At 40.5% G+C, this 26147-nt stretch overlaps 1 protein-coding gene across 1 annotated transcript in view; it reads right to left on the reverse strand.

Annotated features, from left to right (window-relative positions):
* Positions 1-6443, reverse strand: part of Hmcn1 (hemicentin 1) — a 417178-nt gene extending 410735 nt beyond the window's left edge. Inside the window, exon 1 of the mRNA XM_034513608.2 lies at positions 5819-6443. Within this exon, the coding sequence (XP_034369499.1) occupies positions 5819-6086 (268 nt within the window). The 5' untranslated portion in view covers positions 6087-6443. The remainder of the gene's footprint in view (positions 1-5818) is intronic.
* Between the last annotated feature and the right edge of the window lie 19704 nt (positions 6444-26147).

The following is a 26147-nucleotide window of genomic DNA, read 5'->3' on the forward strand; positions in this document are numbered from 1 at the left end:
AAGAATCTGTTCCTTATGATTTAAAGTAATTCTGCTGTTGGTCAGAAAATTTCTAAGAATCTTTATATTACAAAAGCCTTTGGATATTTTCTTAATACTACACAGGTCTGACAGAATTGTACAAAGCCAATGAGGGCTAATGGGTTTTATTAAAATAAAACAATAAACTCATAAATAAAAGAGATATGCAATGCTGATATTTCTGCTTATTAACCAAATCCTTTCTGTTTCCAATCTCTTTAAAGTGCCTTGCCTTTATCATTGTCTGATAATGACAATGCATTAATTTTATAGATAGCAAAACAGGGATCAGTCAAGATTATCGAACAATTTGCTTAAATGACAAAACACATACATTTTCCATTCCAAAAATGGATGTTCATTCTACTGGATGACATTTGCATTTTGAAAAAAAACCAATTGAATAATTTATCTCAACTAGATTTAAATTCAGCCCATGAGTAGGGCAACTACCCCAGTAGCTACACACAGACATACAATTACATAGATTTCTGTTTCTCTTCTCCATCCTCATGCATTCTCTCTGCCCAGGCTCTTCTTCACCTGCACTCTACTGAGACCACTTTTTCAGAGTCATTAATGGCTTCCCCACATAGCTAAACTCCATCCAATTAACCAGCCTCCTTCCCTAAGACAGAGCGTCTCCTGCCCCTTTGATTCCAGTTTCTCTCAGATGCTTCATTTGTCGACTTTCTAAATAAGCATCCCTGCATCTCCAGGCTGAGTCCTTAGACCTCTCTCCTCCCCTGGCACAATGAGTCCCTCAGTAGTTTTGTTAAGTCTGACATCCCTAAACAGCATCTTCATTTATCACTTTGGGTCTTAAGTTAACATCTTTGATTCAGCCTCCCATGAACTCTTCTGTCATCCACAGGACTGCCTTCCTCCATCTCCACTTATTGATCAAAAGGTGTCTCAGGTTTATACATGTTCAAAAATGATGCCTCATCCTCCCACCCTTTCTCTCTCTCTCTCTCTCTCTCTCTCTCTCTCTCTCTCTCTATATATATATATATATATATATATATATATATATATATATATATATCATCATTCTCCATGTCAAGATATAACCCAGCCACACTCCTATTAACTCAAGCCAAGTCTCTGAACTCATGCTATCTTGTTTTCTTCCTTGAACCTCACACTCAGCACATCATCAAGTCTTCTTGGCTTTCTGCTCAAAATATACACAAGCTCCAAATATGAACCAACTCCCATAGCTATGCCCTCCATCTGAGGCATTCACAGGACCCACTCTACTCTTTCTCTGCTTCCCATTACTACCTAGCACCAGAATGATCCTGCAGATGTATATGTCACATTGTGTCACTTAGCCACTTAGAACTCTATAGTTGAGGGTGGAAACATGGCTCTGTGGTTACAAACAGTGGACATGTTCCAGAGGACATGGTTTGATTCTCAACACTCATGTGGCAGCTCACAGTCATCTCTGACTCCAGTTGAGGCTCCAATGCTCTCAGCCACGGGGAGCTATGAGCCCTTTTTCTGAACACATCTTATCATATTTCAGGCCACATTTGCCAATTCCCCTCTATCTCTTTCCATGTCACAGACACTCAGGTGTCTCACTGTTGTTGAATGCGTCAAGATGCTCTTGTTACCAGGACACTTTGCTAAATTGTTCATCTACCTACAGAAGATATGCTCAACGCTCCCTCCTTCGAGCCTTTGTTAAAATAGAATCTCTTCTCCTGGGCATTCCCCAACAGCCATACTTAACACTCTAACACCATCAAGTCCACCTTGAGATCCTCATGTCCCTTTCCTGCCTTTTGTTTCCTTCATAGCAATCACGGGCATCAAACACTTGTGTGTGTTGACCCTTCCCTTTATCGCCTGTGTTCCCCTCTCCTCGGGAGAATGCAGGAGTCATGATGGCAGGAGCCTTCCTTTTGGTTTTATTTTCTTTTGTCTCCTCAGTGAGTTCAGCAATGCCTGAAACACAGTGAGCAAGGGAGCAAGAACACAGACCAATATGAGATGCTGCAGAGTGAAATGTGACAACTGTCCGAGAGGAAGAGATGTCCAGCTCAGTGAGACACAGCGTCCATTCTCACTCCTTCTGTCTCTGGAAACTGCCTCCCTCCCAGAGAAAGGGGAGAAGACCCTGTGTGATAAAGGGAGTACAGGTGGGCGAGACCATTAGCTCGCCTCTACACAATTGGCCATCATATTGTTAAAATTAGAAAAAAACAATACAGATATTCTAATAACTGATGACAGGTGGATAAAGATATGGGGAAACTGGATCTCCCACATACGGCTATTGAGAACATGAAATGTTACCATCACTTTGAACAGTAGCTTGCCCACCCCCTCAACAATTAAACATAGAGTTACCATGACCCAGAGATTTCACTTCTAAATAAACACTCAGAAGAAATGAAAACATGTCTACACAGAAATGTGTATGTGGATATTCATAACAGTTATTAATAAAAGGGTAGGGAGTATCTAAATCTCCATCACGGACCAGTATATAAGTAAAATATGGTACATGGTGGAAGATAATTTGATCATATTAAAGAAGTGATGACTGATGGCTGACACATGCTTCAATACGAATGAATCTTGAAAGAATTATGTTGGCCTGAGGAATCTAGTCACACAAGACCACAGATGGTTATAAATAGTCTCTACAGTGGGTGAGCCAGAACATGAAATCTCAGAGAGACAGAAGAGTGGGTTAGTGGTTTACTCAGGAGAAGTATAGGAAACTGACAACTAAATGGTACAGGACCTCTTTGAGGGTAAGGAAAATATTTTAAAACCAACTGTGCTGATGGTGTCACCTGTCTATGAGCATAATAATTATACAGTATAAAACAGTACATTGGATGATGAAGGAAGTATATCTCAACAAAGCTATTACAAATTAATGCAGTAGCCAGATGTCATGATGTACACATAAAATTGTAGCACCAAGAATAAGATACAGGAGGATAGTCCATGAGTTCAAGACCAGCCTCACCTACATCATTGAGTTCCAGACCAGTCAGAGCTACATAAAAGACCATGTCTCAAAAATAAATTAATCAATTAAAAGTAATCCAGGAAACCTGACGTTGGGGGTTACAAGGCTTCTTCAACACAGCTAATTATCGTTAGGATAACTGAGGCAGGCTTCTGCCTCCCATGCCCTGAGGCAGTTCATGGCAGCTGCTTCCCCTCCCCATGTGCTACTGCTGCTACTGGATCTCTCTCACTTTTCACTGCATGAAAATCTTCTGAGCTTTTTCAGCACACTGCCCCAGGATTCCACACTCTTCCTCCTTGGGCTCTATGTTTTCAAACTACCACCACCTGTAGCCACACACCTTTCCCTGAACTGTCGGGTGGGCCTGCTCCTAAGACCTAAAGACTATTCAAAGGCCTGAGACTATCACCATTATTCCATCTATCAACAGGGGACTACAGGTGCCAGCAGAGCAAACACTAGGGTCATTAGTGTGATTACTTGAGTCTCAATGCTAAATGTTACTTCTTTCCACATCAGTTGATTTATTCAACCATAACTTTGTATTAGAGACTATTTAAAAAGTCATTTGTAAAATAGTCACAAAATATCACAATCATAAATGTCCTTAAGGTGTGTTCAAATCCTGTTCCTTCGCTCTGATATTGAAACTGAGCTTCAAAAAGGGAAATTGACTCTTCCCCCCCCCCATGTCAGTACGATATCAATCTCCATTCAAGGCCCTTCCTGTCATTACATCCTGATCATCAGCTGAAGAGGAAACAAAACCTCTCAATGAACACATGGGCATACACAAAGGGGAAATAAAAAATGGCAATAATCTATTAAAGTGAAATTGAAGTTAAATGTCAATTGCATGCTTTAGCTTCTATTGCTCTACCTGCAAAAATATTTTGAATACCCTTGGATAATATAAACTGTTTCCCAGTCTCTATTTTTAATCATGATGGAAATATAATCAGTATGTACATTGAGTTATAAGCACAACTTTATTAAAGTTTAGACTATTAATTATTTTCTCATACAGTCTAATTCAAAAAGGGGTCTAGTTTTATTAGTCACTGCCAATTAACATTCTAAGTTTCCCCACTTTGAATTCTGGTTGCTAAACTGTAAGAATGGGGTGTGGACTTTCTCACTGGATACCAGTCGGAAGGCAGTGCATATTATACAATTTGTTATAAAATATTTCCACATCACTTCAGCACCCATTTCTGAGACGAAACATATTTTATATTTTTTCCAGTAACATAATCTCATCATTTCTTGAGGCAAGCAGATTGTGCTATAAATTAGCAAAATCAGTTTTTACTTTATATTTGAGCCAACTTCAGATTCATCCCTGTTGAGGAAATATGTTTAGCCTATTCCAAAATAACAAAACCCTTGGACTGCATCGTAAGTGGCATCTTATAAATTGAAACATCATGGCATTTGAAGTGTCTTACCGAGACAGTAAACACAGCAAATGATTATTAAACTCTTGATTCAAATGGTGAAGCATATCATATCTGCTCAGTGTGGAAATGCATGTGTATACTATAGAAGACCAGGATGGCTTATTGTTGTCATTGAAGAACTTGAAAATTCCAGAAAATTCTAGTTCCCTCTCAATGTATCCAAGGACATCTTTTTAAATAGCTGAAACACGCCACATTTAATAACCAGCAACAATTAGAATGTTAATATGTTTGGCAAATACACAAGGAAGGGGGGGAAAAAAAACCTGAGATCTTAAACATCGTGCTCTCATTGTGAAAGAGGCTATGCCAAAGTCTAGGGAAGAGAGAATTTCAAAAGCAAGGGGAATGTGGGAGAGCAGTGGGGGAGGGCTCTTAAGAAACCACTGTTTTATTTCTTCCACTGAGCAGCTACTTGCCTAATGAAACTCAGGTGGACACAAGACAGTCAGCCCCAGGGCTCCCCCTGTAATGCTACCCTCCACGAGGACAATGAGGGCTCCTAGGAGCCTCGCAGAGAGGTGCTACTTGAAAAAGAAACTGAAAAGAGTAAACAGGATCACGTTACAGTGCAGCCAGCAGCAGAAAGCCACAGCTCCAGGGCACAACGTAAAGTTAGTTTTCTTCAACTACCTTTCAAGAGCACAGACCGAGCAAATTACATGCATTTGTACCGCCTGAGACATGGACATACTGTTCACACACATCTGTGAATCTAACTAATGATGACCCGGTGCCGCGATGACTAGATTCAGTTAAGGAATGAATGGCTTCTGTCTTTCATTTTCATGCCTCTAGTTCCAATCCTAGTTGCTATTTACAGACTTGCTCATGTGTCCCGCAGCAGGTCTGATTCTCTCTCATGTGAGGTTATCTTGAGAGTGTGCTTGCTCTCAGTGCCCTGCTGCTGCTGCTGCTGCTGCTGCTGCTGCTGCTGCTGCTGCTGCTGCTGCTGCTGAAAACCCCATTCCTATCCTGTGGCAATTGAAGCAGTCTTTAGCTTTAAAATGCAGGCCGGTTAACTCTGAGTTTGCTGCTGTTGCTGCTACAAAGTCTTGGTTCTGATCTTCAGAGGATCACATTTCCAGGTCAGGGCACCCCTATTTAATCCCCCTAAACAAGCCAAACTACTCACTCCATGGCTATGCCTAGCTGAGCTGAGAGCTTTGAGAGCAAACCCAGATGCCAGTAAGCAATTCTTTGTTAACTACCGTATTCCGCTGCATATTTTTTTTTAAATGCTCTTGAAACTTCCTGACAATAAAACAAATTCATAGCATAAGAAATAATAGAATTATGAATCACAGCAAATACAGAGAGTAAGTATTCCCCTTACCTGGATCATGGAAGGGCACCAAAGCAAAGTTGTAAAGAGGTCTCTTAGGTCTTTTCAAAGACGTCTCCAAAATTTTGGAAGCCCCTTCAATAACCTGAACTAAATCATCATACATGGAGCCAGTCACATCAAACACAAAAGCCAACGTGGACGCCCCCTCCGGAATCTCCTCAGCCTTGCTCTCCGACTGCGGGGTCCCATCTCCAGCTAGGGAAGAATGAAAAAGAGCCACCAGGAATACTGTGTGGACCACTTCCTGGGCAATCATTTTTTCTTTTCCTTTTCTTGTTTTGCTCGCTGCTTTTCTTTGCCCTGAGCTCCTAAGCACTGTGCTTACTCCTCAACAGCATTCAGAGGGCTTCCTTTCTGGTGCCTCATCTGGCTTTTGCAGTCTCTGAACTAACTCAAAGTTTGGAGCGGAGAATGAGATGCGGACCAGCCTAGAGCCCGGCTGCCTCCAGGAGCTGGGCTGAGCTGGGATGCGGCGCCTTTTGTCCAACTGGGTAGGTCGTGGGCTCTAGGCGGCCGCGTGCAGGGAGCTGCGAGTAGCCGAGCGCCGGCAGAGCTCTGGGTCCATGCCCCGGGGGGGACGCTACGAGCCTGGGGTGCCGCCTCCGCCGCCGCTCCAGGCCAGCGACTGAGCCTCCTAACTTTCCACAACTAGCCCCTCGGAGGCGAAGCCAGGCGCGACCTCTCCTTCTGATTGGCCAGCGGCCGTCCCTCCTCTGCTGGATCCCCCACCCCGGAGGGCGACTTTCCCCTCCAAGAGTTCCAAGTCGCTCCAGTACCGGGGAAGCGCTCAACAGTGTCAGCTCCGGTGTTCACTCCAGAGCTATAACCAATCTCCAAAAGTCCAAGATAAACAATGGTTTTCCGGAATGTGTGGCCCACTCCCAAATTCAAGGGCATCGCATTAGCTAGCACAAAGGGAATTAGTGCACTTCGTTTTTCCTAATGTATGCAAGCTGCTTCAGACACCACTTTTTTCATAACTCCCCAGCCCACACCAAGTGCAGAAGCTAGGATGCCCCAGCCCACCTTCCTGTCCCTCAACCCACCATTCAGCCCAGCCAGAAGGGGGAGCTGGAATTTTATTTCCTCTGGGCTGCAGCTACAGGATGGATGGCTCTTTGATCTTCCTGGGGAGTGTTTTTGCTGAGAGGAAGGGGCGGGGGTGCTGTAAAGGCAAAGGAGAATGGAAGGACATAGGAGGAAAATAAGAGACATCACAAAGTCACTAGCTTTGCTGTGGGACTAGAGAAGGAAGCTGGGTATCAATAAAACATTGACATCCAATAGAAAGAGCAGGGGTGTTTTTTAAAATGAATGAGACATACTGAATTCATAGTAGAAACCTGGGGGAGTTGTAATTTCATTCTCAAGATTCAGTTCGCTGATCAGTCTAAATCCTCAACGAAGCATGGCGATGCGGAATAACATGCCCATTCTACGCACCCTCTTGTACAACTATGTGTCAGGTCTCAGGCAAAGATCCACTGAAACGCTGTTCCCCTCAATGACAGTTTCTTGCCAAAACTTAAGGAAACTTTAGCATGGAAAACATTACAATGTTCTTCCAAGTCGTAATCATTATATACATTGTAGCCATATTAACAAATTTCAGAAGGTAAGCAAAGAAGGTCAGTCAATGGTCTAACCGTTCTTTGTTCCCCTTTAATAAATACTTTTTTTTTTTCCTGGAAAGGATTATTGTCTGGATGCAAGCATTTAAAGTACAGCACTTGGGCAGCTTTAAACTGGGTTTGAGTGTGTTTGAGACCACCCTCCAGCAGCGGGGCAGCCTGAGAAAGGGCCCGCTCCCACCAGCCTTTTATAATCTCCAACTGTCTTTCCTTTTAGACCCACCAGCTGTGGAACTTGATTTTACGATACCTATAAGTCATGTCACTTAAAGGAAGCACACGGGCCATTTGGGCTGGGTGGGAATATGAGAGGAGAGGGAGAGAACGTGTTTCCTTTCCAAGTAGTATTTCGAGAATGTTGAATGCCATTTGAGTACTCCATTCCTCTGTTTATTTAAAAAGGATTTCATTCTAGGTCATAGAGACCTGAGCTATTCCAGGTGCTCAGGGAGATGGGAGAGTTCTGCATTCTACAGACAGCTGGGTGCTAAGTCCTGCATGGGGCTTAATAGCTGTGACCTTCAGCAAGCTACCTACCTTCTTCGTGCCTTCTTTTATTTACTTGGAATAGGAAACATGACAGTTACCTGATCAGGATTAAATTATCTATAAATGTTCCAGATGCATTTGGGGAAAAAGAGGGTGTTGTTGTGTAAACTGGCTATTCAACAAATGTCAAACCGGTTTGTTTACAAATCTTAAATTAAAATTAAATCTTAATTAAGTTAGATTTTCTATATCATTTCTGATCCCTGACCACTTGTGATCAGTTATTGAGAATCATTTTGAAATATAGGACTCGGTGGATATGTCATCTTCTTGAAGTTCTGTGAGATTTTGCTTTGAGCATTTTGAATGTTCTTCTTGACAGATAAACATATCTTTAACATTATGATACTACATTCATTTTCAATGGTATTATTTTTATCTGAAATCTACATTAATATCCAATATACATTGTCTAATACCAGCATTCTAACTTTCCTATGACTGGTGTTAGCATAGTGTTTGCTTTCATTTTTTAACTATTTGTGTCATTATATGTAAGATATACTTCTTGTACTCATCATACAATTGATGTCTTTTTTTAAAATATTACTTATTTATTATTATATATACAAGTACACTGTTGCTGTCTTCAGACACACACCAGAAGAGGGCATCAGATCCCATTACAGATGGTTGTGAGCCATCATATGGTTGCTGGGAATTGAACTCAGGACCTCTGGAAGAGCAGTCAGTGCTCTTAACCACTGAGCCACCTCTCCAGCCCAACTGAGTCTTTTTTTTAAAATCCAACCCAACAATCTCTGCCTTTTTATGAATATAGTTAGTCCATTTACATTCAGTGTGTTGGAGAGCATGGTTGTACTTAGAACAATCACCTTTCTATTGGTGTCTATTTTATTTTGGGTTGCGTGATGACTAGTATTATATCTCCATTGCTAAGCTAGATTGTTAACTATTATTTTTTTATTAATAGTTGATATAAGATTTCTAATCTGTATCTTTAGTTGAATACTGCTTCCTTTCAAGTATATCACATATTACTTCAGATAGAGGAACTTTGGACTACGGCTGGGCAAATAGCTCAGAAGTAGAGTGCTTGCCTAGCATGTGGGGGACTCTGGCTTTGATTTCCCACACTAGAAAGGAGAGAGAGAGAGAGAGAGAGAGAGAGAGAGAGAGAGAGAGAGAGAGAGAGAGAGAGAGAGAATGTGCTTCCAATTCACCTCTCCTGAGCTACATTGATATTATTGTATCCATGTTAAACTCCACACTAGTTTCTCTAGTGTGGCTCTGCTAGGAATTGATTGTCTCACCTTTGTGTATTTGAAAAAGTCTTTATTTCACCATTGTTTTTGAAAACATTGAAAGGTAGAAATAAAAATTCTGGCAATGTTTGGTTTTTTTTTCCCCCCCTGGTGCTTTTCCACTCTGTTTCTAGTGAGAAATCTCCGCCATCTTTCTATGTGCTCCTCTGTATGAGCCAGATCTATTTCTCTTGGTGACTTTCAAAGTCTTATTATCACTGTTGTTCGCAGTTTGATCACATGCCTTAATATTGTTCCCCGTGTGTCCCTTGGAGGTTTTGAACTTCTTTCATCTCTTGCCATCAAATTTGCATATTTTAGAACATTGTTACTCTTTCCGTCTCCTACCTCACCTTCCTCTGGGAACCTGGAGGATAGTTGAAGCTGCTCCATTGCTCACTAACATTTTGTTCATTTCCTTAATTGTTCCTTTTCTTCCCTAGCTTCCTTTTTATAGTTTCTATATGTTCTTTATGTTCTGTTAGTCTACTCCTTACTGTCTAATACACCAGTGGTCCCTCTCATGTAATCTCATCAAGAATGTTGCAGCATCCATCCATCTCCAGCAGTGCAATTTGGATCCTTTTGAAAACGTTGATGTCTCACTTTGAATCTATAACTACACTGCATGCAGGTATAGTAGTAGTTGGTTATTGCTTGCTAATCTGTCTCAGTTACATGGGTTGCTGCAGAGGAATTTTGACCTAGCAACATGACTGCTCTGTCAAGGGATCACATCCAAAGACCTTCTAGATCTATGTGATCTGGCCAGAATGCAGACATGCCCTAGATTACAGTTTGATCTGGCTGGAATACAGACATGCCCTTAGTACACATCTTTAATCCCTAAAAACAGGATACACCCAACTCACCTGAGAATAGCATAGGAAAGATAGGTGACTTAAGAGCAGAGAGAGGGGGTTGATGTGGGGGTGGGGGGTTGTGTATGGAAGTTTTACAGGAACAATTTTACAGAACAGGTTACAAGAAGACCAAGCTAGACACAGATGAAGACAGAATAAGCCAAAGAATGTGAAGGAGCCAGAAGACTAGAACATATTGCCAACATGAGACCAAGTAGAGCAATTCAGTCAGAAGCCATGAGAAGCAGGATTGAATCAGTCAGCTTAGAAGATTAGATTATACAAGGATAGAAGCTGCCAGCTTACATCTAGGGACAGTTAGAATAGAGAAGGAAACACTCTGGTCTCAGCCCAAGCAGTCTATTTCCCAGCTTGAGCATGGCTGTCATCTCATCTCTTCAACTGAAGAGATAAAAGTGACATTTACAGGTTGCTTTTTCTGAGGATTCAGAATCTTGACATGTCAGACATTGTGAATTTTACTTTAAGGGACATCTCAAAACTATTGTAAATATTCTTCAACTTTGTTTCAGAACAGAGTTGAGAATTTTGGAAATGGTTTCAACCTTTCTTAGAATCTTCTTTTTAACTATTTAGATATACCAAAACAGTTTCAGTCTGTTTTGTTTCTTAGTCCCATGACTAAGAAAGGATCACCCTATGTCATTTGTCCAATTCTCTGCAAGTCATAACCAGAGAGATGGATCGCCCTTTTGCTCTGCCCATTTATTTTTCTTCTTAAAGAACAGCCTTTAAATATTAGACACAATGTTATGGGATTGAATTAACTAGCAACCTTTAGCAATGGCCAACTTCATAAAACACTTGTGTATGCTTCTTCCTTGTTTTCTTCTTCCATTTCTTTTACCTACCACAACTTACATCTTCATTTTTGCTTTCTGGGAACTATGGGTGATATTCTCTGAAACTAGTATAGCTAAAATAGTTATAGAAGAGACTGAGTGTGAACTGATGTGAATGACAGAACTGTGAGAACTGACAGTAGTATTTCCATCCCTGGGTACTGTCACATTGAATCTCACTAAGTGCTTCTTTCCTGGCCCTGAGTATTTTCTTGACATGGACATATCGGCTCTCTGCAAACCTGAGAAGCTCTCTGTCTACATAGCTCCTTTTAGTGTTGTCTCCTACACATTCTAGCAAAAGGCTCCCTGGATTTTCAGGTCCCTCTCCTCAGCTCAGGCAGTCTACTAGCCCTGACCAGGGTCTTGCCTATACTAATCCTCAGAGACCTGAGAATTCTTCCAAAATGGTAAACAAGGGAAGCTAAAGGTCTTACCAGTAGTTTTCATTTCTGTGGGACTGCTTTCTTTTTTTCTGAGAATAAAATAAACAATGATCATAATATATTTAGCCCAGTATCTAGGACTAACTCTACACTCAAAGTTTAATTTTATTAACATTATATTTAAATAACTTGAATATTTGAACCTATGTGCATTTACAGTAAGAATACAAGGCATAAAAATTGATAGAAAACTAAAGAGGCTGTTTATTCGTTTATAGAATGTCTACAGCAGATGCTGTACTTTGGATATTGACTGCCTCCCAGTGGCTTTGTCCTCAGCACACAGTGCATTTGCAGATGACAGAACTGAGAAGTGAAGAAAACAGGAAGTGATAGCTGGAAGGAAGTTAGGTCAGGAAACCTTTGTCCTTGATCTGGGGACCTCAGCCTCTTCCTGTTTCTTTTACTCCCTTACTCTCATAAGGTGGGCAGTATCCTCTACCCTGTACTCTACCCTGATGCTATGCCTCCCCAGAGGTCTAAAAAACACAATAAAACAGTGGTTCTCCACCTTCCTAATGCTTTGATGTTTTAATACAGTTCCTCATGTCATAGTGACCCCCAACCACAAAATTATTTTTCTTGCTACTTCATAACTATAATTTTACTATAATTATAAATCACAACATAAATATCTGCATTTTCTGATAGCCTTAGGCGATCCCTATGAAAGGGTCATTTGACCTCCAAAGGGGGCCTCAACCCCCAGGTTGAGAACCACTGCAGTAGACCATTTGAACATGAGCTGAAACCTACAAAACTGACCCAAGATAAACCTTGCTTCTCATGAGTTTACTCTATTGTGTATTTTGTTAGAATGATTGAAAGCTAGTTAGCACACAGCTTTCCTACCATCCTGAAACAAGCGGGTGGTAACACTTAAGACTGTTTTGAATGTCTATAGGAACACCATTGTTAGAAAAGAAAATACCATGAAAAACAATATGCAGTTTTTAAGAGACATTTTTCCTTACATAGGCATTGCTGTAGAGATGTGCATGCATGCACCTTCTATAATCTCCAATGTGTTTCTCTACTTTGCCTTTCTGTACTTGATGATCCACGCCTTGGACAGAGCAAAGGCCTCCACGAGCTCTCTTGTTCCTTCCAATAAAGTCTGATTACTGTTGAAATGAGAGTGTTCACAAACAAGGCAACCCACTAGACAGGAATTTTTATTTATTCTTTAAAGTGAATGAATCCCCAAGTGCATATTTTGGCCACAGTCACTTAAGAAAACCAAGATTGGAAGTTGGAGAAAAGTGAGTTAGAAAAGGCATACATCCCAGATTGTAGGTAGGAGGGAGTAGAACCCCCCCCCCAAAAAAAAAGAAAGAAAGAAAAAAAGAAAGGAAGGAAGGAAAGAAGGAAGGAAGGAAGAGAAAATTGTGATACAGTGGCACTCAGATCATAGTGTTTCTTCAGAAAAAAATACATTGTAGCCTGTTCTCTACCTTTGTTGTTAAGAAGTATATACACATGGAAAGAGCAGGTCTGTGAATGTAATCATACGTTAGTCTTTGCTTCAGTTCTGTCAATGCATCCCAGACACACAAGTAATTTCTAAAACCTTTCTAGCTATAACTTTCTTAGAGTCTTATCCAAAGATCTATAGAATGTAAAAGAAGTACAGATTAGATAAGTAAAGGGAATGGAGAGCCAGAGCCAAGAAGAAGGAATAGACTGTATGATAGCTTTATGAAGCCCAATGTTCCAATGGATAACTAATTATTCTATCTTATAAAACTATCAAGGATCCAAAGCTTATTCTTTAAAGAGAAAAATTAAGTGGGGTTAAAAAAAACTATCTGTCCCTGGGACCCATTCTCAATGGTCAAAATCCATGCACATTTTGGACTCTTACATACAAAGTTGCTGATTTGGTTTGTATGATGTCCTGCACCAAGACATCAACAGACAAGCCTAGGATAGTACAACCAGCCTATAGTAAAGGCTAAGGCCAGAAACTGTCAGAGAATAACTATGTGAACCTCATCAGACACTAGGTAGAACCCTGAGTCAGATGAAGCTGAGACCATGTAAGGTGTGAGTAAGAGGTATCCAATAAAGTGAGCTAACCCAAGGAATTGGTGGGTGTTATTCAGTATTGTCCCTTATTTGACAGCATAGTAAGCTGCCTGAACCTAGCCCTCTGTCTATGACTGCTAAGCTCTATTTGCTAAGTTACTTATCTATTTGTCAAGAAATTTAATGAAAGCCAAGCATGGTGGTTCACACTTGGGAAGCTGATAGGAATTTAGCACTGAGTTGGAGGACTGCTTGGGCTACATAGTAAATTCCAAGGTCATCCTGGTCTACCTAGTGGAGACCCTGTCTAGCAAAAAGGGAAAAAAAGAATAAAGAGAAAAGATTAAAACAGAAAGACAAAAATAAATTTATCAGCACTTGTTACTTATACACAACTCATGCCAAGTACTAAACAATGAGTATCTTGTCCTATCCCCAAGGAACTGAACATTCTAGAGAAAGGTATAAGGATTCTTTGAGAGATAAAATCCAGCATTCTTAGAAATCATATAAGGCATGCACTCACCTTAAGAAAATCAGATCAACTATCCTCAGAGTGTGGCATGTACAGTGAGTAGAAACACCAGCATTACTTGTGGGTGTGGGTGAGGGAGCAAAGACATGATCTTTTCTAGGACTGCAGATGTGGTTGGAGATGAGGTGAGAACAACAGGAGAGCCAGCACACATCATCAGGCATGGAGGTGTGCTCCATCTTGAAGGCCCACAAAGACACTGATGGACTTTAAGCTGAAGAACAAATATGTAGTCTGACTTGAGCAAATCACTCAAATTTTGAAAGATGGAATAAGAAGGATGACTTATTAAAAAAAATAAATAAAAGGTTAAAAGTGAGTTGCATCCATAATATTAACAGCATCTTTTTATCTCGGGAAATGGAGACTTGCAGAGTTTGACATCTTGGCTAAGTCAAGGGCATAAAAAAGAAGAGTCTCCCATTCCAAGCCCGTATGCTTCTCATCTCCTTAAAGCTATGGCTGTATCTTAGGAGGACATGAGCTAGTAAGTCATGTACAATACAAAGAGAGGCTATGACAACATCCAAATTATTTGGAGCTTTTAGTTGCTTTTAATGAAAATAGCTTCAAATGAAACTCTAAAATAAAGAATCCACAGACAACCTTGAACTTTAAGGGCTGAGACAGAGACAAGTGGAAAAAGCAAAACGTCACAGTTGATCTGTGCTCAGTCCTTCAGAGCCCCTGAGATTGTTCAGAGGCAGCGGTGGGAATGGAGATAGGCTACAAACACCATAGCAGATTTGCCAGAATGTGTAACAGATGATTGGATACTGCCAGTTTCTTGCTCACCATCACCAATTAGTCTCACAAGTCTTAATACCTACTCTCTCATTAGTTATGCCTTCTACGTGAGGGGCAGGGAATGGCGGAGAAAAGAAAACATCCTCTTAATGAGTCTAACGCATTTCCAGCCCTCACTAGAAAGATCGCTCCAATTCTCTGTTTACCCTTGAACTTGTTCTGTGTGCCCTGAAGCAGACAAGAGTGTTGGTTAAGTACTTTACACACTCCTCTAATTGGGACCATTGGTCACAATGGTTCTGATAAGGCCTGGCTCAGGCATTCGCTGACTTAGAGCCATGAATGATTCTACAGCAGTTTGCAAGTCTCTAAACAGCTTCCTCCTCAATCATCCTTCCCAGAATGTCTGCTTCTCTATGGAAGGAGGCTCGGCATTAGTTGATGTTTACTTTAGCACACTTCTACTGAGTAAGTAATTTGCAATTACCATCGAATTGAGTGTAGAATACTTTTGTATGGGCTGTAGTGATTATAATTGGCATTGTAGTTATGCACACACACACACAAAGTTAAGTTTGTCCTTCTCTTGTCTCCCTTAAAAAGGCAATAAAAGGACAGAAAGCCATCATGTGTGTTGAAACTGGAAAATTAATCACATCAAATATTCTCTATACTAATCAAGTTATAAGTCTGGAATGGGCTTATATAAAACAGATGTTTACATGCTTGCTCTCCTTGGGTACGAATGTCATGAGAAGAAAGCACAGAATAGCTATGTCATGGCGTGCTTTGGGGAATGTAACACTTTGCTTTTACTTTCTTTAATGAAGCCACAAAGTCTGTGGTCTTAGAGAAGAACAAGCTAAAGGGGAAAACACTAGGGGGTCTAATCTTCCAGTCCTTATATAGACAAAATTCTTTTCTCGGTGGTGGAACAGGAAATATGCTGCCTCAGGAAGAGGGAACGGATCAGGGTAGGAGGAAGTCAATATCTGGAACCTTGTCCTGTGTGGCTGGGCTGAGACTCTGGTTCATGGTTCATCTATAGCCTGCTCTGTAAAGACTTAGCTCTCTACTTCTCCTCACTTTGAAATGAAGACCAAGAGGACTACAGGCTGTTCTCATTCAGGAGGAATCCTGTAAAGCCTAGTTCAATGTTTATGAGGAAAAGAGGTCCATGTGTTAAAAAGCTTGGTCACCTACCTAGGGTGGTATAACTTTCGGGGTGGTAGTGCATTGTGGGAAGAAAGTTGGGTCATTGAGGGATGCCCTCGAAGACACTGCTGAGAATCTGGGATCCCCTTTCTCTTTCTTTGTTTCCTGGCAGCACTGGAATGACCAACCTCTGTGTGCTCTCACGTGAGGCCCTGCACCACAGCAGGCCCAAAGCAGCAGAACCAAGTAATAGTGATTGAAATCCATGAACCCAGCAGCTAAAATCAATTCATCTTTCCTCTTGGATGTTGGTTATCACTGATGGTTTGCCGGAGCACTAGAGAACTCACAAAGGCTCTTCACTGAACACAAAGCAGACTGAGGCTGAGAGAGGGCTTAGTCTAAAATCAAAACAGAAATACTTGAAAACAGTGCTGCACGCTTTGGTTTGGGTTTTGGTTTTGGTTTTAATTTCATGATTGTCATTCTCCACCATACCTGTTGCACTACCTAACACTCTTACTACTTTCCAGGCACTGTATTAGAACTTGGTACATACTGACAGACTTGACTGCATTTAGTCTTCATTCCAAAACCATGCAGGTAATCAACATAATAACCAGCATAAGAGAAAGTACAAAAGCACAGAGCTGGTTGGACAACTTAGCACAGCTTGCCTTTCTCGTCAGTTTCCATCTCCCGCCTCTACTCTGGATTGTCCCTGTCATTTTGATGTAAAATTGAAAGAGTTGGTGGTGACACATAGAAGATACAATTACCTTACGTGATATTGTAGGGTCTCGTTGTACACTATTGTGGTCTATTTGGGAGAAAACGATACTCCATTTTAATATCTTTTGATGAGTGGATTATTTATGAAGTAGTTTTTGTTTCTGGGCCTTTCTTCCTGCTCAGAAATTTTTAGAGTTTTTGGTTTTTGTTGTTGTTTTGTTTTGCTCAGAGTTTTCTTTCTTATTAGTTATGAACTAAATTTAATTCTATTTTTTCTGCCACAATGCCATGAATTTGTCTGGAATAAGACGTGCATTTTAGGGTTGGAAAAATGGCTCAGTGATTTTAGAGCACTAGCTGCTCTTCTAGAAGACCTTCTTCCAGAAGGGTTCAAATCCTACCACCCACATGGCAGCTCTCTATAATTCAAGTTCCAGTGGATCCAACTCCCTCACACAGACATACATGTAAGTCAAACACCAAATGCACATAAAAATAAATTAATTAATTAATTAATTAATATATTTTTTAAAAGAACTGCATTTCATCCGTTCTTGTGTGGTAGGAATTCAATAGCGGCCCTTTAAAGAACTACGGAATTCACCATGATTCATAATAATGACAATGTCTTCATGTGAGGACTTCAGACATATTCTTAGACCTAAGTGTAGCCATGCACATGAATACATCTAAAACTCCCGCCAACCTTGTAAGATGAGCATCTCTGTAACCATTTCAAAGATGAACAGACAATACTCAGAACGGCAAGGCTGCATCAGTGCCAGAGTGGACAGCCAGGAGGGAAACCCAGGCCCTTCAATATGGTTACCAGCACAATGTATTGTCATACAATGACTTTAATAATTAGACTGCCCATGGAGTTCCTGGAAAACCAAACATTCCAAAGAGCCAAGTTGATCATTTTCAGGACAGAGAAATTGCTTAAATCATCATGCTGAGGTGAAACTTCATTACTGACCCCGGGTAGGTAATCAATATGCTGTAGAAGTGAAGATGATTTAGCAGAATAGGTTAAAATTGAAATGAAAGCTTTTAGAGAAAAATAAAAGAATGGTATGAACCCATTGCCTATCTGTTGGGTGAAACCCTCACGACCTTTGACCACATCCTGCTGACCACACAGGCTATTTTTTTAAAGGGCAGATGAGTGTTCCAATATGAATTTCTTCATGTCTCTTGAACAATATGGGAAGGTATTAGGATTCAGGTGATAGACACACTCCACTTCCCACTGACACCTTCTTTCAAATATATTTTAGAAAAGTAAAACTGCCATCCCTCTTTTTTCGTAAACCTACCTCTGTGACTTCACAGTGATGTTCTTCCTGGGCTCAGGATTTACTCGTGTTCTACAAAATCTCAGCTTATGGGGTCAGAGAGGGGCTTTGAAAACTAGAACACCTACTATTCTAGACAGCTGGAAACCTTGCCTAACATAAAAGAACAAAAGAATTGCTACCTTGGTACCCTACATTCCAACACTTAGTGACTCTGTCAGAAGAGCTTGCATTTCTTTTCATGCAGCTTGAGACTTCCCCCTTGCTCTGTTTTCAGAAAAACTACAGCTGCTTACAGCCTTCTGATCCCCGGTACTAATTAATGAGCGGAGGAATGAACTGGACCCATTCCAACTGCCTTTACTTTTTTTTTTTTGTAAAGAACTCAGTCCTGTTTAAATCACATTAATGAAGACAGTGAATAACTCCAAGAGTCTCCGAAGAAATAAGAAACTACACCATGAAGCCACCCACTCTCTTTCTTTTTGTTTTCCATCTACATCAGTTTTTTTTTTTTTTAATTAAACTGAAAACCCATCTCCAGAAAGCTGGTGATCCTGTGGCAATGGAGTTTCGGTTGTTAGTATTGTCCATGGCTCTCATCGGCAGCGTGAACCTGGGAGAGTGGAACCTAAAACTGAGACAGACTATAAAGTTCAGGGCAATAGCCAACTTTATTCAGAACATCAGAAAATTTATACTCTGGGGCTTAGAGTCACATGAATAAAGTGTCCAATCACAAGGACAAGCCACAGGTGGCAAAAACATGTCTTTCCAGGGAGGCATATAAACCAATAGCAACAGAAGGGGCACGGAAGCATGCTCCAAGAACACTTCTGTGGCTGAGCAATGGTGGCGCACGCCTTTAATCCCAGCACTTGGGAGGCAGAGGCAGTTGAATTTCTGAGTTCAAAGCCAGCCTGGCCTACAGCAAGTTCCAGGACAGCGAGGGCTATACAGAAAAACCCTGTCTTAAAAAACCCAAGGAGGGGGGGGGAGTTTTTATTTTGGTCATCCTGATAAGCCCTTAGAAATGATGATCATGGGAGTGTTCACTGGATTTTGTTTATTGCCTTGCTTGTTCTTTGACTATTTGTGTTTAGTGTCTTGCTTGTTCCCTGACTATTTGCATCTATCGTATTGCTAGTTCCTCAACCTAGAATTGACCTTAATATTTGCATGTAATTAAAATGGTATAAAAGCAAAAAGGAGGAGGGGGATGAGTTCTAGGGAGGGGAAATGGGGAAAGGAGATGACATCTGAAATGTAAATAAATAAAATAGCCAATAAAAAAAGAACACTTCTGTGTTTTGAAGAAACTGAGGTCACAAGACTCCTGTCTCACAAGCACTCAAAATTGTCTTCACCTGGCTCCATTCTTGGACCATGTTTGTTTCGACAAGTATAAACTCGTGCAGAAGCTATGGACATGTGCGCATTAGTGTGCTCGGAGTTTTTTCTTTTTCTGTCAACTGAAAAACTCTGGAAACAATGGCTCCCCAGCATGAATGAGTGCACCAAGAGCCCAAATGTTGGTTTCTAATAACAAGATTTTGTTTACAATAAAAAAGAAACCAGTACCTTTGGAGAAATTATTATTCTACGGTTGGGACAGGGAATACACACCATGAACCTGGAATATCTTATAGAGTCAGAAATGAAGAAAATAGAAGAAACTTTTTAAAAGGCTATACATGGGAGGGTTTATTACGAGGGACAAAAATTTTAAGAATTTCTAGTCATCAAAACTAGAAAAAAAAACTTGAACAATGTACAGCATTAAATCCCAGGAATCAGGGTGTATACTCAGGTAGGTCAGGAGTTCAAGACCAATTTTTGGGATCATCCTGAACCATATACCTTTCGCAAATAGCTAGCTAATTTATTGAAATAATTTGAAAATTCCCCATATGGAAGAATTACAAATATTGTAACTAGATTTGTCCCTGCTCAAGGACACAAATAAAAACCCAACCCATCGCTATTGACTACAGACGGATTTGTTCCCAAATAATGTGGTAAAGAACAAGAAAAAGGAACACTACAGGGAAGAAACCCAGCAAATGCTACCTTTGGCGGCTGGTTGGGAATGAGATCAGCAGCAAATGTTCATGCTGATGACATAGACCTTCTATACCATAGATGCTGATGACCTAGACCTTCTATACCATAGATGCTGATGACCTAGACCTTCTATACCATAGATGCTGATGACATACACCTTCTATACCATAGATGCTGATAACATAGACCTTCTATACCATAGATGCTGATGACATAGACCTTCTATACCATAGATGCTGATGACATAACATAGACCTTCTATACCATAGATGCTGATAACAAAACATAGACCTTCTATACCATAGATGCTGATGACATAACATAGACCTTCTATACCATAGATGCTGATGACATAGACCTTCTATACCACAGATGCTGATGGCCTAGATCTTCTATACCATAGATGCTGATGACCTAGACCTTCTATACCATAGATGCTGATGACCTAGACCTTCTATACCACAGATGCTGATGACATAACATAGACCTTCTATACCACAGATGCTGATGACCTAGACCTTCTATACCACAGATGCTGATGACCTAGACCTTCTATACCACAGATGCTGATGACCTAGACCTTCTATACCACAGATGCTGATGACCTAGACCTTCTATACCATAGATGCTGATGACCTAGACCTTCTATACCATAGATGCTGATGACCTAGACCTTCTATACCACAGATGCTGATGACCTAGACCTTCTATACCACAGATGCTGATGACCTAGACCTTCTATACCACAGATGCTGATGACCTAGACCTTCTATACCACAGATGCTGATGACCTAGACCTTCTATACCACAGATGCTGATGACCTAGACCTTCTATACCACAGATGCTGATGACCTAGACCTTCTATACCATAGATGCTGATGACCTAGACCTTCTATACCACAGATGCTGATGACATAACATAGACCTTCTATACCACAGATGCTGATGACCTAGACTTTCTATACCATAGATGCTGATGACCTAGACCTTCTATACCACAGATACTGATGACCTAGACCTTCTATACCATAGATGCTGATAACATAACACAGACCTTCTATACCATAGATGCTGATGACCTAGACCTTCTATATCACAGATGCTGATGACCTAGACCTTCTATACCATAAATGCTGATAACATAACATAGACCTTCTATACCATAGATGCTGATGACCTAGACCTTCTATACCATAGATGCTGATGACCTAGACCTTCTATACCATAGATGCTGATAACAACATAGACCTTCAATACCATAGATGCTGATGACCTAGACCTTCTATACCATAGATGCTGATGACATAACCTAGACCTTTTATACCATAGATGCTGATGACATAACATAGACCTTCTATACCATAGATGCTGATGACATAACATAGACCTTTTATACCATAGATGCTGATGACATAACATAGACCTTTTATACCATAGATGCTGATGACATAACATAGACCTTCTATACCATAGATGCTGATAACATAACATAGACCTTCTATACCATAGATGCTGATGACCTAGACCTTCTATACCATAGATGCTGATGACCTAGACCTTCTATACCATAGATGCTGATGACCTAGACCTTCTATACCATAGATGCTGATGACCTAGACCTTCTATACCATAGATGCTGATGACCTAGACCTTCTATACCATAGATGCTGATAACAACATAGACCTTCTATACCATAGATGCTGATGACCTAGACCTTCTATACCATAGATGCTGATGACCTAGACCTTCTACCATAGATGCTGATGACATAACCTAGACCTTTTATACCATAGATGCTGATGACATAACATAGACCTTCTATACCATAGATGCTGATAACATAACATAGACCTTCTATGCCATAGATGCTGATGACCTAGACCTTCTATACCATAGATGCTGATGACCTAGACCTTCTATACCATAGATGCTGATGACCTAGACCTTCTATACCATAGATGCTGATGACCTAGACCTTCTATACCATAGATGCTGATGACATAACATACACTTTCTAGACCATAGATGCTGATGACCTAGACCTTCTATACCATAGATGCTGATGACCTAGACCTTCTATACCATAGATGCTGATAACATAACCTAGACCTTCTATACCATAGATGCTGATGACCTAGACCTTCTATACCATAGATGCTGATGACCTAGACCTTCTATACCATAGATGCTGATGACCTAGACCTTCTATACCATAGATGCTGATGACATAACATACACTTTCTAGACCATAGATGCTGATGACCTAGACCTTCTATACCATAGATGCTGATGACCTAGACCTTCTATACCATAGATGCTGATAACATAACCTAGACCTTCTATACCATAGATGCTGATGACCTAGACCTTCTATACCACAGATGCTGATGACCTAGACCTTCTATACCATAGATGCTGATGACCTAGACCTTCTATACCATAGATGCTGATAACATAACCTAGACCTTCTATACCATAGATGCTGATGACCTAGACCTTCTATACCACAGATGCTGATGACCAAACCTTCTATACCACAGATGCTGATGACCTAGACCTTCTATACCATAGATGCTGATGACCTAGACCTTCTATACCATAGATGCTGATGACCTAGACCTTCTATACCATAGATGCTGATGACCTAGACCTTCTATACCATAGATGCTGATGACCTAGACCTTCTATACCACAGATGCTGATAACAACATAGACCTTCTATACCACAGATGCTGATGACCTAGACCTTCTATACCATAGATGCTGATGACCTAGACCTTCTATACCATAGATGCTGATGACATAACCTAGACCTTTTATACCATAGATGCTGATGACATAACATAGACCTTCTATACCATAGATGCTGATAACATAACCTAGACCTTCTATACCATAGATGCTGATGACCTAGACCTTCTATACCATAGATGCTGATAACATAACCTAGACCTTCTATACCATAGATGCTGATGACCTAGACCTTCTATACCATAGATGCTAATGACCTAGACCTTCTATACCATAGATGCTGATGACCTAGACCTTCTATACCATAGATGCTGATAACATAACCTACACCTTCTATACCATAGATGCTGATGACCTAGACCTTCTATACCACAGATGCTGATGACCAAACCTTCTATACCATAGATGCTGATGACCTAGACCTTCTATACCATAGATGCTGATGACCTAGACCTTCTATAACATAGATGCTGATAACATAGACCTTCTATACCACAGATGCTGATGACCTAGACCTTCTATACCATAGATGTTGATGACATAACATAGACCTTCTATACCATAGATGCTGATAACATAGACCTTCTATACCATAGATGCTGATAACATAGACCTTCTATACCATAGATGCTGATGACCTAGACCTTCTATACCACAGATGCTGATGACCTAGACCTTCTATACCATAGATGCTGATGACCTAGACCTTCTATACCATAGATGCTGATAACATAACCTACACCAGAAGGTCTAGGTCATCACCTTCTATACCATAGATGTTGATGACATAACATAGACCTTCTATACCATAGATGCTGATAACATAGACCTTCTATACCATAGATGCTGATAACATAGACCTTCTATACCATAGATGCTGATGACCTAGACCTTCTATACCACAGATGCTGATGACCTAGACCTTCTATACCATAGATGCTGATGACCTAGACCTTCTATACCATAGATGCTGATAACATAACCTACACCAGAAGGTCTAGGTCATCACCTTCTATACCATAGATGTTGATGACATAACATAGACCTTCTATACCATAGATGCTGATAACATAGACCTTCTATACCATAGATGCTGATAACATAGACCTTCTATACCATAAATGCTGATGACCTAGACCTTCTATACCACAGATGCTGATGACATAGACCTTCTATACCATAGATGCTGATGACATAACATAGACCTTCTATACCATAGATGCTGATAACATAACATAGACCTTCTATACCATAGATGCTGATGACCTAGACCTTCTATACCATAGATGCTGATGACCTAGACCTTCTATACCATAGATGCTGATGACACAAACCTTCTATACCATAGATGCTGATGACATAACATAGACCTTTTATACCATAGATGCTGATAACATAACATAGACCTTCTATACCATAGATGCTGATGACATAACATAGACCTTCTATACCATAGATGCTGATAACATAACATAGACCTTCTATACCATAGATGCTGATAACATAGACCTTCTATACCATAGATGCTGATGACCTAGACCTTCTATAACATAGATGCTGATAACATAGACCTTCTATACCATAGATGCTGATGACCTAGACCTTCTATACCATAGATGTTGATGACATAACATAGACCTTCTATACCATAGATGCTGATAACATAGACCTTCTATACCATAGATGCTGATGACCTAGACCTTCTATACCACAGATGCTGATGACCTAGACCTTCTATACCATAGATGCTAATGACCTAGACCTTCTATACCATAGATGCTGATGACACAAACCTTCTATACCATAAATGCTGATGACATAGACCTTCTATACCACAGATGCTGATGACATAGACCTTCTATACCATAGATGCTGATGACATAACATAGACCTTCTATACCATAGATGCTGATGACATAACATAGACCTTCTATACCATAGATGCTGATAACATAACATAGACCTTCTATACCATAGATGCTGATGACATAACATAGACCTTCTATACCATAGATGCTGATAACATAACATAGACCTTCTATACCATAGATGCTGATGACATAACATAGACCTTCTATACCATAGATGCTGATAACATAACATAGACCTTCTATACCATAGATGCTGATGACCTAGACCTTCTATACCACAGATGCTGATGACATAGACCTTCTATACCATAGATGCTGATGACACAGACCTTCTATACCATAGATGCTGATGACATAGACCTTCTATACCATAGATGCTGATGACATAGACCTTCTATACCACAGATGCTGATGACATAGACCTTCTATACCACAGATGCTGATGACATAGACCTTCTATACCACAGAAGAGTAGACTCTCTGGTCTTCCTTTGGAGTCGGTTCCTGTGGTTTCTTTGCATTGTGTTAGAATTCTAATGTGTAATTTAGTGTTCTGAGTGGAATATGGTGCAGAAACAACAAAGACAAAAATATGAATAAAATGTGAAGCTTGGCCAAGGACGATGGAGCGGTATTGCTTCCTGTGCTTACTCACTGGGACATCAACTTGACACTGGCTTTATGTGTGAACAGAGAACTTCAACTGAGAAAATGCCCTCACCCAGATTGGCCTATGGGCACGCTGTGCTGAGTTTCCATAATTTGAGATTGCCGTGGGGAGGACTTCACTCACTGTGGGCAGTGCCACCCCAGGGCAGGTGGTTCTGGGGTCTACTAGGAAGCAGACTGAGCAGGCCATGAGAAGCAAGTCAATAAGCAGCTCTCCTCTACAGCCTAGGCTTTGGGTTTTTTGCCTCCAGATTCCTGCACTGCCTTCCCTCACTCTTACATGAAATTATAGGATGAAATAAACCCTTTTTCCTCCCAGGTTACTTTTGGTCATGATGTGTTGTTACAGCAGTAGAAATTCCAACTAAGACAATTCCTAGTCATAAAAGTTCTACTTATAAAAAGTCTATTTTACCAGTGTAAGATGTCAGCAATATGGGAACTGGGCTTGGGGTCTTTGTGAATTTCCTCTTGTCTATAATCCTCTCTAAACCTAAAACAGCTATAAAATGGAAAATGCTTATGCAAAAGTAACCCTAAAGTGAGACATAAATACCAGGACATCAAAAACAAGCTTGTCTTTCTCAGTGTCATCCACACAATAAAGTGAATTCAGATCATGAGTGTGTTTATCAGACAGGAAGAAGTCTTACGCTTTGAAGACAGAACTTTTGAAAAAACTTTGGTTGGACCTAACAAAAATTAAACTTAAGATACTATGTCACATACACACTGCAAATGCTTCCTTTTTTTTTTTTCTTGCCTCGAGTTTATTTGTAGAAACTGCATAGGACACTGGTCATCTGCAAATGGTGTGTGGGTAGGTGTGTCACAGAAGTCTATCTGTC

Source organism: Arvicanthis niloticus, chromosome 10, assembly GCF_011762505.2.
Source record: "Arvicanthis niloticus isolate mArvNil1 chromosome 10, mArvNil1.pat.X, whole genome shotgun sequence".
Classification (NCBI taxonomy): domain Eukaryota; kingdom Metazoa; phylum Chordata; class Mammalia; order Rodentia; family Muridae; genus Arvicanthis; species Arvicanthis niloticus.